The sequence below is a fragment of the Lacerta agilis genome, chromosome 4 (assembly GCF_009819535.1).
Source record: "Lacerta agilis isolate rLacAgi1 chromosome 4, rLacAgi1.pri, whole genome shotgun sequence".
In the NCBI taxonomy this organism is placed as follows: Eukaryota; Metazoa; Chordata; class Lepidosauria; order Squamata; family Lacertidae; genus Lacerta; species Lacerta agilis.
This window is the reverse complement of record NC_046315.1, coordinates 1,937,143-1,953,078: the sequence shown is the minus strand read 5'-3', so window position 1 is coordinate 1,953,078 and position 15,936 is coordinate 1,937,143. Positions and strand designations below refer to the sequence as shown.

The window sequence follows — 15,936 nt, the reverse complement described above, 5'->3', positions numbered from 1 at the left end:
GGCTGTCCTTCCCCTGGAGATGGAGAGCTGGGTGAGGGAATGCGGAGCGGAGACCAGTTCCCAGGCGGTGGCCCTGGCCGAAGGTTTCCTCCTGAGTCAGGCAGAGGAGAGGAAGCAGGTGAGAGAGACATTACTCTGGATACTCCCAAGGGGCTCCATACAGGACAGAGAACATCCCATAATGGTCTGCTGATGGCCCATCCATTTCTTGGGAAAGCATCCATGGAATGAGATCTCACACCTTTCAAGTCTTTGTCATTCTCTTTCTAATATATTTCTCACCATTCCCTGTTTTGAATCCTTGTTTCTTTTTCAGGGAAAGGATCATTTTGCAGAAATGGACCTGGATTCCTGTGAGGCAGAGAGGCCTCCGTTGGACACCAGAGAGAGGCCACTGGGTAAGGAGGAAGGTGGTTTTTCTCCGTTTGGTCTCATTCTGTTGCTTTTCCAACTCATCTGAGGGTTCTTTTCATCTTGTTTTGGGGGGAGGAAGTTGGGAAGAAGGGTCCAGGGGAGGGGAGATGTATTTCTAAACAACTGACATATGAAATGGGCACAAACGTCCAAATGCTCTCAGCAGGTAAGGCTTTCTCAAAGGCCCACCTGTAGTTAGAGATCCCGTTTCACCTGTGAGAGAAGCAGGCACTCCTGGCGTCCTGTTTACATTTTCTCTCTTGCAGGTGACAGAATGATGCCTCCTGATCCGTCTTTCCATGGGGGCAGAAGGGAAGCAGCGGCTGTGGAACCAGATCAGGTCAGGGGAACCTGCCTTGTGGGGACAGAGGCCGAGGGGTGGAGCAATGTCATGGACTGGTTGTGCACAGAGGAATGGTGGGAAGAACCAGCTGGGGAACCAGGAAGGGAAGACGTCTTAGATGTGATGTATGTGTCTTTAAGTGTGGAATCTCATTGTGCACACCTGTATCCCATTAGCTGGGATACAGGTATTTAAGTTGTACTCTATTCCCCTCCCAGTCATCCTTTTTACTCCCTTACTCCCTCCTTGTGGGGCGATGTCATTGCTCTATGTGATTGCTTAATAAACTATGGCTGCAGCCTAGTGAAGACTGCTTTTCCTCATTGCCGAAGTCCAGGGTTTCCCTGAGAGACACTACATGGTGTCAGAAGATGGATTCTTTTCGACCCCCGTGTCCTCTTGTGCTCCAAGGAAACCTGGCAGAGAAGTGGAGGCGATGGGAGCAAGCTTTTCGTGTGTATTTGACGGCGTCTGGAGCTGACCGTTTTTCGGCAAAGAGGCAGGTTGCTGTCTTGTTGAACTGTGTGGGAGAAGAGGCAGTACAGATTTATGAGACATTTAGTTTTCCTGATGACGAAACACAGACTGTGGATGAGGTCCTGGAAGAATTTCAAAAGTATTGCACTCCTCGAAAAAATGTGATATTTGAAAGGTATTCTTTTTGGAATTATCCTTGGAAGGTGGGGGACACTGTTGAACGCTTTGTAACTGAACTTAAATTAAGAGCTGGCAGATGTGAGTTTGGTTCGGCATTTAATGAGTTGGTCAGAGATAAGCTTGTTTTTAGTGCGCCGGAGAGGTTGCAGCAGAAGTTGTTAAAGGAGTCTGACCTTACTCTCGAAAAGGCTGTAGAGATTTGCCAAATAGAACAAATAACAGCAAACCAGCTCAGTGAGATGTCTACTATGGCAAAACAGTTTGATGAAACGGCAGAGATAAGAGAGAACTTCGAAGTCCCAGTACAGACTCTTGGGAATGTAAACTCCCGTTTGGGGCAGAGACAAGACTATGGTGGCTATAAAGGATGTTTTCAGTGTGGGAGTACACATAAGTCTCAGAAGTGTCCGGCGTTAGGAAAAGTTTGTCATAAGTGTGGCAAGAAAAACCATTTTGCCAGGATGTGTAAGGCGTCTGCAACTGGAGTCACTAAAGACCAAAGAAGGCGCCAAGTTCATGATATGGACTTACACAGCCTGTTTATAGGAGTACTATCTCAGGAAATGGACACTGTAGCTGTACAGCCTCCAGGATGGTTTGCGGACATTTTTTTGAGAGGGTTAAAAGTGCAATTTAAGCTTGACACTGGAGCTGAGGCAAATGTTCTCCCAGTTGAAATATATGACAAGATCCCAGGGCAGAAGAGTCTGGCCAAGACAAAGACAACATTGATGGCCTATGGAGGGACACGAATAGTGCCGTTGGGCACAATTGCCCTTGAGACCAGCACCACTAAAAGGAGCTTGGAACTGTTATTTTATGTGACTGATATATCAACCACTCCACTATTGGGAAGGGTGGCTTGTGAGGCTTTGAATTTGGTATGTAGAGTTGATAATGTGCAACAACCTGAACTGGTGTCAAAAGAGCAGTTAGTGACAATGTACTCTGATGTCTTTGAGGGGCTGGGAGAATTTGAAGGCTCTTACCATATAGAGGTGAACCCTAGTGTTCCTCCTGTAATTCATGCTTGCAGAAAAGTGCCTTATGGAGTTTTAGATAGACTGAAAGAGACTTTATGCCAGATGGAAGCAGCTGAAGTAATCTCCAAAGTGGAGTGCCCTACTGAGTGGGTGAGCAGTTTGGTGATTACTGAAAAAAAAAATGGAAAACTGCGTGTATGCCTTGATCCTCGTGATTTAAACAAGGCAATTAGTAGACAGCACTATACTATTCCCACAATTGATGATGTATTAAGCTCTTTAGCTGGTAAAAGATTCTTCACAATAGTGGATGAAAAGGATGGTTATTGGCAAGTGAAGTTAGATGAGAAGTCAGCGTTGCTGTGCACATTTAATACTCCGTGGGGAAGGTACCGTTTTAATCGTATGCCATTTGGTTTGAAATCATCTAGTGAGGTTTTCCAACAAAAAAATGAAGAGACATTTGGGCACATAAAAGGAGTGCACATGATAGCAGATGATATGATTATTGCAGCAGAAACTTCTCAGGAACATGACCAAATATTGCGTAAGGTGTTTGAAACAGCAAGGGCTAAAAATATCAAGTTTAATAAAGAGAAAATCCAATTTAAAGTGGATTCAGTAAAATATATGGGGCATATAATAACTGCTCAAGGTGTCAAAGTAGATGAGGAGAAGGTTAAAGCAATTCGAGAAATGCCTTCCCCGCAGGACAGGCAAGGTGTGCTTAGATTTTTGGGGTCTGTGCAGTACTTATCAAAATATATTCCAAGAGAGGCAGAATTGACGGCACCTTTGAGGAATTTATTAAAAAAGAATGTGTTGTTTCAATGGATGCCCGAACATCAGAAGTCTTTTGAAATGGTAAAACAGCAACTGTGTCGGGCACCTGTGCTTCAATATTTTGATGCATCTAAGCCACTGGTGGTTCAAGCAGATGCTTCAAAGAATGGTTTGGGTGCATGCCTCCTTCAAGAAGGGAGGCCAATATGTTATGCATCCCGGGCACTTACTATGGCAGAGCAGAATTATGCTCAAATAGAGAAAGAACTGTTGGCTGTATTGTATGCAATAAGAAAATTCCACCAGTATGTGTTTGGCAAGCTAGTATTAGTACAGACTGATCATAAACCTCTAGAGGCAATCTGTAAGAAAGCTTTAGGCAGTGCACCTGCTCGCCTGCAGAGGATGCTGTTACAATTGCAGAGATATCAGATGGAGGTGAAGTATGTGCCAGGGAAAGAAATGTACTTGGCAGACACATTATCTCGGGCCACGGTAGATCCTCCAGAGAGTGATGTGGAACCCATAGATGATGAGAAAGTAATATATGAAATAGGTGAAATAGTAATGCACCCTACAGGGGTAATAGCTATACAGGAAGCAACAAAACAAGACATACAGTTACAGGAGGTGGCATCTTTAATATCACGTGGATGGCCACTGCATTTAAGAGATGTACCATCAGCAGCAAAAGCATTTTGGGCTGTGAAGGACTTGCTGCGCTGTCAGGATGGTGTGCTATATGTTGATGAAAGGGTAGTTATTCCCGTATCTCAAAGACGGACAGTCTTGGAGCAGCTTCATGAGTCACATCAGGGCATGCAAAGAACAAAAATGAGAGCAAAGACAATAATGTACTGGCCAGGTATGGGCAAGGAGATAGAAACATTCATAGAAAATTGTTCAATATGCGCGAGATGTGCACCAAAAAATCAAAAAGAACCTCTCATACCACATGAAATTCCAGAGCTGCCCTGGGAAAAGTTGGGAGTAGATATTTTTGAGTACAGGATGCAACCGTTTCTGCTGGTGATAGACTATTTCTCAAAATACCCAGAACTGGTGGGTCTCCCAGATAAAACAGCAGGAGCAGTAATTAGTAGACTGAAAGCAGTGTTTGCGAGGCATGGTATTCCAAGGATAGTTATCACTGATAACATGCCATTTGCAAGTCAGGAGTTCCAGCAATTTGCCCAAGGCTGGGGGTTTGAACAGCGCTTCAGTAGCCCAGGATACCCACAGTCAAATGGAATGGTGGAAAGGGCAATACAGTCCATAAAACTACTCCTAAAAAAGGCAGAGCAAACACACAAAGAACCCCAATTAGCATTATTGGAGTATCGTAATACACCGGTGACTGGACTGGAATACTCTCCTGCTCAGTTGTTGATGGGTAGAGTCCTGAGGAGTAAGTTACCAGTGACTGAGGAAGTGTTACGTCCTAAAATACCTGTGGGGGCGAGGGAGAGCCTCAAAAGGAACCAAGAACGGCAAAAGTATTTTTATGATAGCACTGCGAGGCCTCTTAGGCCATTGGAAGAGGGAGATCCAGTATGGTTTGAGTCAACAGAAGGGTGGTCCCCAGCGGTAGTCACAAGAAAGTGTGATCAGCCACGTACATACCGGGTAGTTACTTCATCAGGACGGGTGTATAGGCGTAATAGGCGAAGAATAAGGCCTAGGAGTGTACAAGCTGAGGAGAGAAGAGGTAGACTGATTGAGAATAGAAAAGAAATGCAAAGAGATAATAATGGAGAAGGAATTGGGAGAATACCTGATGCGCAAATAGATGTAAGGCAACCCAGGTATGTGACCTCATATGGCAGGTGTGTGTATATGCCTCAAAGATATATGTCATGACCTTGGTTTTAATATGTGTGTTTATTATTGTAACTTTGACTTTTCCTTAATTTCTGTGTAAAAGGGAGATGTGATGTATGTGTCTTTAAGTGTGGAATCTCATTGTGCACACCTGTATCCCATTAGCTGGGATACAGGTATTTAAGTTGTACTCTATTCCCCTCCCAGTCATCCTTTTTACTCCCTTACTCCCTCCTTGTGGGGCGATGTCGTTGCTCTATGTGATTGCTTAATAAACTATGGCTGCAGCCTAGTGAAGACTGCTTTTCCTCATTGCCGAAGTCCAGGGTTTCCCTGAGAGACACTACATTAGAGGCCAAGGAGTGGAGGTAGAAGAAGGATGGGCGGTCAGAGGGAGAAGAGAGAGAAGCCTGGGAAGAGGAGGTGTCAGAAGCTGAAGGGGTAACAGGGCTTAGTGACCTGGGAGACTTTGTGGCAGAATGCAGTGCAGAATCAGAGGCAGAAGAGGAAGGAGGTGAGTGGGAGGAGGGAGGTCGAGAGGCAGAGGTGAGTCAGGATAAGGAGGAGCCACCGATGGCTCCCTCTCCTTTTGCCAGAATCCACCCTCCCTGCCTGTCTCTCAGAGCCAGGAGACCCCCTGCATTGCAGGAATCTCTGCTAGATCATCCAAGACAGATGGCCATCCAAAATAGGTGTATTTTATTTCTAGAATGATCACTGAATGCTAAAATTTGTTTCTAAGGAGTTGACATATAAAAAAAAGAGTGGCCTGCCCCCCATTCCTCCCCCTCTGCATGCCCCCATGAACCCCTTGAATTTGACTCTAGGGCAATGGGAGGGAACTCCCCAGAACAGCTCACAAGGAGAGGAGAATGTGGATCCTTCCATCTGGGAAAGTGGAATGCTTGCGTAGGCAGAATGTCTTGAAAAACATATGGTGGGACTTCCGGCGAGGACGCCATTGCGGGCGGTCGTGGGTCGCTTCGGCAGCGAGGCGACCCAGGCCGGCCCGGGGGTAGGAGCCCCGCTACCGCAAAGCGGGGCTCCGTTGAGCCGCGGGTCGAGCGTCCCGCAGCTTGGGCTCTCCGGCGAGCCCGCTATGGCTCCGAACCCTTCCCCCGTTCCCCCTGTAAAGGGGGAGTGGGGGTGAAGGGACCACGGAGCCGGGCTGAGGAGACATGCCCCAACCGGACCGGCGAAGCGGCGGCCGCCGCTCGCGGTGAGCGATATCGTTCTACCTGGCAGAAGGAAAATAAATGAAACCCGTTGGCCGTGAGTACTTGAACAACGGAATTTATCTTTGACATTTGGCGCTCCGGGAGATACGATGGAAAGGAGCCCGTTCTTCTCCCTTTGGTGGAAAGAAAGTAACTGTTCTGATGGTGACTGCTGCTACAGTGATGGATACAATGTTTCAGCTTTTGACAAGTGAGACTGATCAGATCCCTTTCGGGGGAGTAAGTTGGTGGTGGATATTTCTTTTTAATGGATAGACTGTAATCTTTTCGCCCTGACTCCAGGGAAAATGGCTGCGGCGACTTGTGAGTGAGGTGGAAAAGTACTGTGACTAAGACGGGAAAACATTGAAACTTGATACTCTATGCCCACTTCTACCATGTTAGGTTTCGTTTTCAAGCTGGTTTTAGACTCTGGACTGACTCACGAACAAAGGATTATTTTTTTAAAGTTAGAATTGCTAAACCAGAAATTAATTTTGCTGAACCAGGATGTTGCAGAAAAGTTATATCCCACAGGAAAGACTATTCAGAACATTGTTGAAATGGAAGGAAACCTTGGCAGAGAGCTGAAGGGAATTTTTGAAGTACAAAATATGATGTCTTTGCAACTCCGAGAAGATGAAAAGTCCTGCTGGGGTGGGAGACCCAGGATGAGAAGATTTTTTATATCCAATTTCTGGGGTGGGAGCCCAGGAATGATGGGGAAAAGACTTATATATTCACAATTAGAAGAGGAACAGAATTTCGAACCAGAGATGCTGGAATGTGATGATCTGTGTACCCTGATGCTCCCTGCAAGGACTGTTGTGGACTACGTCTGGAACTGTGGACTTACAAGAAAAGAGGACATTCTGGAAAATGGTACTGGTGTAAGATGGAGGAACGCTTGGGGGGAGACCCCGAAATGGCGAAAGAAAATGGATAGAAAAGGGATAGGGTGAAATGTATTAAGGATAAAATTAGGATGGTTTGTTATGGTACCCTGAAGCCGGTGTGTTAAGATTTTAAGTTTTTGAATTAGAGAAGAGATATTTGAATTCTTTTTTTATTAGCAGTAGTCTAAGTGAAAGAAGATGTTTTGATATGATTCGACATAAGAAGTAATATGTTGTGTTATGAAGCTGTATTATTAATTATCATGAAGTTAGACTTGGATTAGATTCGATTTAAGTTAACGTGTGATAGATTATTGTGAATTAAAAATAAGATTTTAAGAAGTATGTTTAGCTTTGATTTTTAAATGATTTAATTTCAGAGATGAGAAGTTATTAAAGTAAAATTGGAATTGGAACCGAAGGAGAGAAAACGGGGGAAGTCACTTAACAATGATTCGAACAAGAAAAGTTTTTTTTTTTGAATGTAAACAAGAATAAGAATTGTTGGTGTATTTGTATTTGTTTTATTGTGGTTTGATTGTTGGGTTTGGGTTTGGGTTTGGGTTGGTATATGCGTTATGTTGTTCTTTGTTTTGAAAAAACCAATAAATTCTTTATAAAAAAAGAAAAAGAAAAATACAAGGTGGAGTACCACCTATTTGTACAAGGAAGAATACCCATTATTAAAATGCAGAATTAATAATAATAATAATAATAATAATGATAAAGATAATAATAATAATAACATTTAATTTATACCCCGCTTTCTCCAGCCAAGACCGGGCTCAGGGCGGCTAACACCAGGTATAAAAAGAAATTGATTAAAATACAACTTGAAAACAATATTAAAATACAATATTAAAATGCAGCCTCATTTCAGTAGAAACTCAAATCTTAAAACTGTTTGGGGAAGAAAATATCAAATCATTCACCAAGGCCAACTACCCAGACTGGTCCTACGTGGGCCAGAAAAAAGCCAGGGAAGTCCCCAAATAGGAGTTCCACCACAGAAGGAAAGAGGGGGAGGGGATCAAGTTGATTCCAAGCCAAAGGCCAAGCAGAACAACTCTGTCTTACAGGCCCTGCGGAAAGATATCAGATTCCGCAGGGCCCTGGTCTCATGAGACAGAGCGTTCCACCAGGTCGGAGCTAGTGTTGAAAAGGCCCTGGCTCTGGTTGAGGCTAATCTGACTTCCTTAGGGTCCGGAATCTCTAGAGTGACGCTATTTATGGACCTTATGGTCCTCCGCGGGGCATACCAGGAGAGGCGGTCCTGTAGGTACCAGGGCCCTAGGCCGCAAAGGGCTTTAAAGGTCAAAACCAGCACCTTAAACTTGACCCTGTACTCCACTGGGAGCCGGTGCAGCTGGAAAGGTACTGGGTGAATAGGCTCCCATGGCAGGGACCCCTGAGGAGCCTCGCTGCAGCATTCTGCACCCGCGGGAGTTTATGGGACAGCTTCAAGGGCAGCCCCGCACAGAGCAAATTACAGTAGAAAATAAGCATCCACAAATGAAATGTGCAGCAAAGCAATCCTATTGAAAAAACAGCGCAATTTACAGGAAGGAAACAACAGAGCATTGTGTAGCAGATCATATTGATCCTGTCTCAGAGGAGGACATTCCCCTTTTTCTTTTAGGGTCCAGTGTGCTTTGAAGATGTCGCTGTTCGTTTCACGGACGAGGAGTGGGCGTTGCTGGATCCTGACCAGAGAGCTCTGCATAGGGACGTCATGGAGGAGAATTGTGGGATCGTGGCCTCTCTTGGTAAGGCTCCCTGTGGGATCATCATATCTGCCTGGAAATTCAAAAAATACCTTTATGTCAGGTTTTCTGGTCATCACATAGTTAACTGTTCAGGAAGCGTTCTCATCCTGGATGCCTCGCCCACAGCCATATGGGCATTTTCCTTTGTCTGGGAAAGTTTGGTTTCGCTTTCCCCAGGATGGTTTTTTTCCTGTGCTGTTGCTTTCTGATGTATGAGTGAGAACGCTGCAGACATGCAGCTCAAGTCTGTAGGACGTTTGGTGTGTGCTACTACAATAAAGCTCAGTTAGATTAGTAGCACTGGTGTCCAGTTGAATTATTTTAAGACACCATTGAAGAAGCAGACCTAAAAAGCCATCGTACCCTGTGCTAACTCTGCTATTGAAGACAGCTTTTAAAGGCGCAGCTGAGAGAGAAGCGTGACTAGACGGCCATTAGATGTCGGAGAGGATCGTAAAGCTGATTAATTACAGCTCCGAGCTGCAGCACTACGTGGGTCAAAGGTTTTATGACCCAAACACCACAAGATACCTTTATGTGACCAACCTCATATATTTCCACAGAGCTCAACAGCGCCCCCTACAACACCTGGGAACCTAACACCCCCACAATAAACAGTAAATTACAATCAAATTATTCCTTTTTCTACCACGATTGGGCTGCTCTGAACTGCCCTGGCCACCTTAAATGTCAGCTTCAGAATTGTTAGGAAAGATTAGTAGCTTCAGGTTTTCTGCTTTTGTTTTTGCTCCAGTTTTCAATTTTTCATATCCATATATTTGTGTGTTTGTGTGTGTATAATTTTATGATATTACTCCAAAGGAAGTGGTGTTATGAGCCATCAAACCTCTGAAATACACTTTCCCCCAAAAGGCTTCTACAATTTTGATGACTTCTATATATCAAACAAAGCAACATTCAACAACTCATTAGAATCTAATAATAAATTTGTTGGTTGATGACAAACAACACAGGTAATGAACACACGCCCAACTCCCTTCAGTTCTTCTCCATTTGTTCCTGAGGCTCTAATCCTTTTTGTCTCCACTGCAGATTGTGATGAATCGGAAATCGAGAACAAAGGTGACCACGACAAAATCCCCAGAAAGGAGAAGCAACGTAAAAATTTGGAGTGTGGAGAAAGTTGCAGTCAGAGATCCCATTCAACTTCCCATCAACAAAATCTCATTGGAAAGAAACTCTATCAGTGCATGGAATGTGGAAAGAGCTTCAGTCAGAGCTCCTCTCTCACTTCCCATCAAAGAATTCATCCAGGGGAGAAACCCTATCAGTGTGTGGAATATGGAAATAGATTTAGTTGTAGCCACAGTCTCACTTCCCATAAAAGAATTTATACAGGGGAGAAACCCTATCAGTGTGTGGAATGTGGAAAGAGTTTCAATACAAGCTCCCATCTCACTTCCCATAAAAGAATTCATACAGGGGAGAAACCCTATCAGTGTGTGGAATGTGGAAAGAGCTTCAGTCAGAGATCCCATCTCACTTCCCATCAGAGAATTCATACAGGGGAGAAACCCTACCTGTGCTTCGAATGTGGAAAGAGCTTCAGTCACAGCTACAGTCTCACTTCCCATCAAAGAATTCATACAGGGGAGAAACCCTATCAGTGTGTGAAATGTGGAAAGAGCTTCAGTAACAGCTCCGATCTCACTTCCCATAAAAGAATTCATACAGGGGAGAAACCCTATAAGTGTGTGGAATGTGGAAAGAGCTTCAGAATGAGCTCCTCCCTCACTAAGCATCAGAGAATTCATACAGGGGAGAAACCCTATCAGTGTGTAGAATGTGGAAAGAGCTTCAGTCAGAGCTACCATCTCACTTCCCATAAAAGAATTCATACAGGGCAGAAACCCTATCAGTGTGTAGAATGTGGAAAGAGCTTCAGTAGGAGCTCCGATCTCACTTCCCATCAAAGAATCCATATAGAGGTTGGAAAAACCATTATACAGCTTTAGGAGCCAGGCAAATCTGCCCCTTTTAAACCAGACCTTTGGCTGATGGACATCTAATGCCCTTTTAAAATGTCCTGTTTTGTGTTTTTATGTTGTGGTTTTATTTGTAACCATCCTGAGACCTGTGCGTATAGGGAATAGGCGCCAACTCTTAAAGGCCTAGGGGTCTATTCCCCCCCATGAAATTATTGAGGAGGCCACCCCCAGTTTTTTGTGTTTTTTTCCAAATCAACCTTTTATTCTTCTGCAACTTGCCATAAAACTTCTCTTTAAATTTTCCATCTTAGAATAAAGCACAAAGGGCATGAGGAAAACAAAACACAAGAAAATACAAATGTGGAGAGGTTCCTTCTTTGCGGGCAAAACGCAAAAGTTGCTTTAAAGCAGCATTTCCCAACCTTGCATCCCCAGCAGCTCTCGGACTGCAGTTTCCATCATCCCTCCCCATTGGTCCTGCTAGTTAGGGATGATGGGAGTTGCACTCCAAAAACAGCTGGAGACCCAAGTGTGCTTTAAAGGGAAAGTAGGCTGGCCCTGTGACACCCTCTGCTGACCAAAAGCACTGCCACAGAATCTGAAGTGTAAAGGTGCCCCACGATATTCTTGTAAAGAAGCTGGTAAAATGTGGGCTAGACTATGCTACCATTCAGTGGATTTGTAACTGGCTGACTGACCGAACCCAAAGGGTGCTCATCAATGGCTCCTCTTCATCCTGGAGAGAAGTGACTAGTGGGGTGCCACAGGGTTCTGTCTTGGGCCCAGTCTTATTCAACATCTTTATCAATGACTTGGATGATGGGTTTGAGGGCATCCTGATCAAGTTTGCAGATGACACCAGATTGGGAGGGGTGGCTAATACCCCAGAGGACAGGATCACACTTCAAAATGACCTTAACAGATTAGAGAACTGGGCCAAAGCAAACAAGATGAATTTTAACAAGGAGAAATGTAAAGTACTTGTTCAGTTGTTCAGTCGTGTCCGACTCTTCGTGACCCCATGGACCAGAGCACGCCAGGCACGCCTATCCTTCACTGCCTCTCGCAATTTGGCCCAACTCATGTTAGTAGCTTTGAGAACACTGTCCAACCATCTCATTCTTTGTCGTCCCCTTCTCCCTGTGCTCTCCATCTTTCCCAACATCAGGGTCTTTTCTAGAGAGTCTTCTCATGAGGTACTACACTTGGGCAAAAAAATGAAAGGCACCTGGCTTGAGAGCAGTACATGTGAAAAGGATCTAGGAGTCTTGGTAGACCATCAACTTGACATGAGTCAGCAGTGTGATGCAACAGCTAAAAAAGCCAATGCAATTCTGGGCTGCATCAATAGGAGTATAGCATCTAGATCAAGGGAAGTAATAGTACCACTGTATTCTGCTCTGGTCAGACCTCAGCTGGAATACTGTGTCCAGTTCTGGGCACCACAGTTCAAGAAGGATACTGACAAGCTGGAACGTGTCCAGAGGAGGGCAACCAAAATGGTCAAAGGCCTGGAAATGATGCTTTATGAGGAACGGCTTAGGGAGCTGGGTATGTTTAGTCTGGAGAAGAGAAGGTTAAGGGGTCATATGATAGCCATGTTCAAATATATAAAAGGATGTGATACAGAGGAGGGAGAAAGGTTGTTTTCTGCTGCTCCAGAGAAGCGGACACGGAACAATGGATTCAAACTGCAAGAAAGAAGATTCTACCTAAACATTAGGAAGAACTTCCTGACAGTAAGAGCTGTTGGACAGTGGAATTTGCTGCCCAGGAGTGTGGTGGAGTCTCCTTCTTTGGAGGTCTTTAAACGGAGGCTTGACAGCAATCTGTCAGGAATGCTTTGATGGTGTTTCCTGCTTGGCAGGGGATTGGACTGGATGGCCCTTGGGGTCTCTTCCAACTCTAGGATTCTATGAACCACCTGCAGTACTGCTATTTGGAATTTATAGTTTGCAAAACTGAAGATTGATCGGCACTTCAACCTCTAGGGAGCTTCTTGGTGCTTTCTGCCCCATCTAGAGTACCCACAGAATTGTGGCTTCTAGTGGCAACACATAGGAGAACAAATGAAAGAGAAACCTGGAAAGGGCCATAGGAAATGCACATGCGGTCTGAAGAGGTAACAATCTCACAGGTAGAGGAGATGAGATGCTGGAAGTGTTCTCCGGGGCAAGGGGAGCTGCTGGGAAATTGAACTACGGGCTCAAAATATTACTATTTTAAAAAGTCGCTGCCATTATGGGCATTGCCATTCCAATGGCGTGCATGCATCATGTGATTGGTTTTGCAAGGTGGGCCTTACTTGGTTCCCCTCTAATATTTTATTCAAGTCAGCACCACTGGGTCAGGTGGTTTACAAATTATTATTATTATTATTGTTAAATCAATTTTATTGTTACCGTTCACATTAACACACCATACAGAAAAAGACAATAAATTCCATCACCACCAAAGAAAAAGAGAGAATTAATACATCAACCAATAACCTTCGAAACATAAAATACATAAAATTAAAGTGGTCTTTTTCTATGCCTTTTCCTAATTAAAGATTCTGTATTGATTGTTCACTGCCATTGCATAACGAGTTTCGTTCAATTTCAATATCCCTTAATCCATTAATTGGTTTTACCACATTTTTACCACTGCTACTGAAATTATTTGAATGCTGCGTATGACCTTAAAACACTGCTGTTATTATTATTCAAGTATATTTTAAAAAACTTTTTGAGATAAATTCCTGTTATGGTTTATTTTTTATCTTTTCTGACATGCTATCAAATTCTATATATTCAGCTATTTTTTGTATGCATTCTAATCTCGATGGGACTTTATCTCTTTTCCAATTTGCCGCAATGAGAACTCATGCTGCAACCGTAGCTTATAAGAAGATCTCTTTAGCCTTTTTAGGAATATCTGAGTCTGTGATTCCCAAAAGGAAAGCTTCCGGTTTTCTGTTAAAAGATAATTTAAACATTTTTTTCCAATTCTATGTGGATATCCTCCCAAAACACCTTGGTTTCTTTACACTGCCACCATATATAGAATTGAGTACCTTGCTTTTCTTTAAACCTCCAGCAATTATTGGGGACATTTTTGAACATCTTGGACAATGTCCAGCGGGTTAAATACCACCGATGCTGCATTTAAAGAAAATTCTCTCTCGGAGAGTAGCAGGTTGTAAAATTCCAATTTATTTTCCACAGGTTTTCCCACTGCTTCATTGTTACTGAGTACCCAGAATCTTGTGACCACTTAATCCTAGCCACTGTCACCTCCTCCTCCTTGACTTCGCAGTCAAGGAGAAGTCGGTATACTTTAGAAAGTGTTTTAATTCTGGAGTTCACGAAATCCGATTCAAATCTGGAAGTCTCAGTGGAGAAACCCTTTTGTCTATCAATTTTGAATGTCTCAAATAATTGGTGATATTGAAACCAATCAACAATGCACTCTCTTGTTTCCCCAAAGCTTTTTCATTTCAATTGGTTATTCTCCTCCTTTAGAAATACTTTATACGTTGGCCTGGGTCCCTGGGTATTTTTTCTCTTAACTGCTTTCACCTCTATTGGCGAGATCCACCAAGGAACCTTGGGTTTGAGCAGGTTGTTTTACTTCTCCCAAATCATCATTGGGGTTTCCCCAAGTTTGAAAAGTTCCTGTGAACTTTTGCTTTCCCATACGCTAAGTACGTATGCCGTCCCCATCAATTATCATCTTCCTCCAAGTCTAAGAGGTCTGGGTCCTGCAGTGTATACCACTCCTTTAACCCGGTGAGGTAGGCCGCCTCATAATACAGTTTCAGGTCAGGTAGGGAGAAGCATCCTCTTATCTTTTATGTCAATTAGAATTAAATGTTTAATTCTAGGTCTTTTCCATGACTTAAAAATTTGGAAATTTCTTTTTGCCAATTTTTGAGGCAGCCCGTTCCACCCAATATAGGAATCATTTGAAATTGAAATATTAATTTTGGGAGAACGTTCATCTTTATAATGGAGATCCTCCCCAGAAATGACAATTTCAACCTGTTCCAGATCTCCAGATTTGTTTTGATCTCGAGCCAAATTTTCATATATTTGTCCTGAAACAAATTTATATTTTTAGGGGTAACCCAAATACCTAAATATTTTAATTTATTGCATATCTTTAGGCCCAATGTTTTTTTTCTAACTCCTTTTCCACATTTGATACATTTTTCACCAACAATTTTGTTTTAATGGTATTCAATTTAAAGCCTGCCACTTCTCCAAAGTCTCTAATCAGTTCCAGCACTAGAGTTTTTTGTCATAATAAGTAGGTCATTGGCAAAGGCCTTAAGTTTATATGCCTTATTACCCAAGGTGATTCCTTGAACAAGCTGGTTTTTTCTGTATCTGGATATTCAGAACCTCCATCATCAGGATGCATATCAAGGGTGACAGTGGGCACCATTGTGGAGTTCCTTTTTATACCTTGCACTCATCCGTGATTTTGCCATTGATAATTAATTTAGCTGTTTGTTCTGAGTAGATTGCATTTATTCCTTTACAAAGATTTTCACCAAGTCCAATTTCTTGTATTAGTTTTTTTTATAAACTTCCAGAAAACATGGGGGGGAAGCCTTTTTGGCATCAACCAACATTAAAGCAGCAGGTTTATCAATTTTATAATCTAGGTATTCTAAAATATGAATTATATATTATTGTCGTTTAGTCGTGTCTGACTCTTTGTGACCCCATGGATCAGAGCACGCCAGGAACTCCTGCCTTCCACTGCCTCCCGCAGTTTGGTCAGACTCATATTGGTAGCTTCGAGAACACTGTCCAACCATCTCATCCTCTGTCGTCCCCTTCTCCTTGTGCCCTCCATCTTTCCCAACATCAGGGTCTTTTCCAGGGAGTCTTCTCTTCTCATGAGGTGGCCAAAGATCTGTCCTTCCCGTGAGCACTCAGGGCTGATTTATACTTATTTATAACATTGGTATGCTGCCTTTATCATTGATTTCTCTGGGTACAGCTTTCAAAAGTATTAAAAATACAGAATGCAAGATCAGCCAAGGTACATTTTCTTTCTCAGCTATGGCTACATGTAAGATTTTAGCCATTTGTTCTCCCCTTAATTGCTGGAAGTT

The 15,936-nt window shown here is 43.3% G+C and overlaps 1 protein-coding gene and 1 pseudogene across 1 annotated transcript in view; one reads left to right on the top strand and one right to left on the bottom strand.

The window, feature by feature from the left end:
• Positions 1-15,936, bottom strand: part of LOC117044872 — a 934,741-nt pseudogene that overhangs the window by 578,352 nt on the left and 340,453 nt on the right.
• LOC117045003 overlaps positions 1-15,936 on the top strand; it is a gene marked incomplete at its 5' end in the record, with an annotated part of 374,050 nt that overhangs the window by 159,602 nt on the left and 198,512 nt on the right. The window contains 1 exon segment of the mRNA XM_033145796.1: positions 10,077-10,829. Coding sequence (XP_033001687.1) covers positions 10,077-10,829 — 753 coding nt within the window.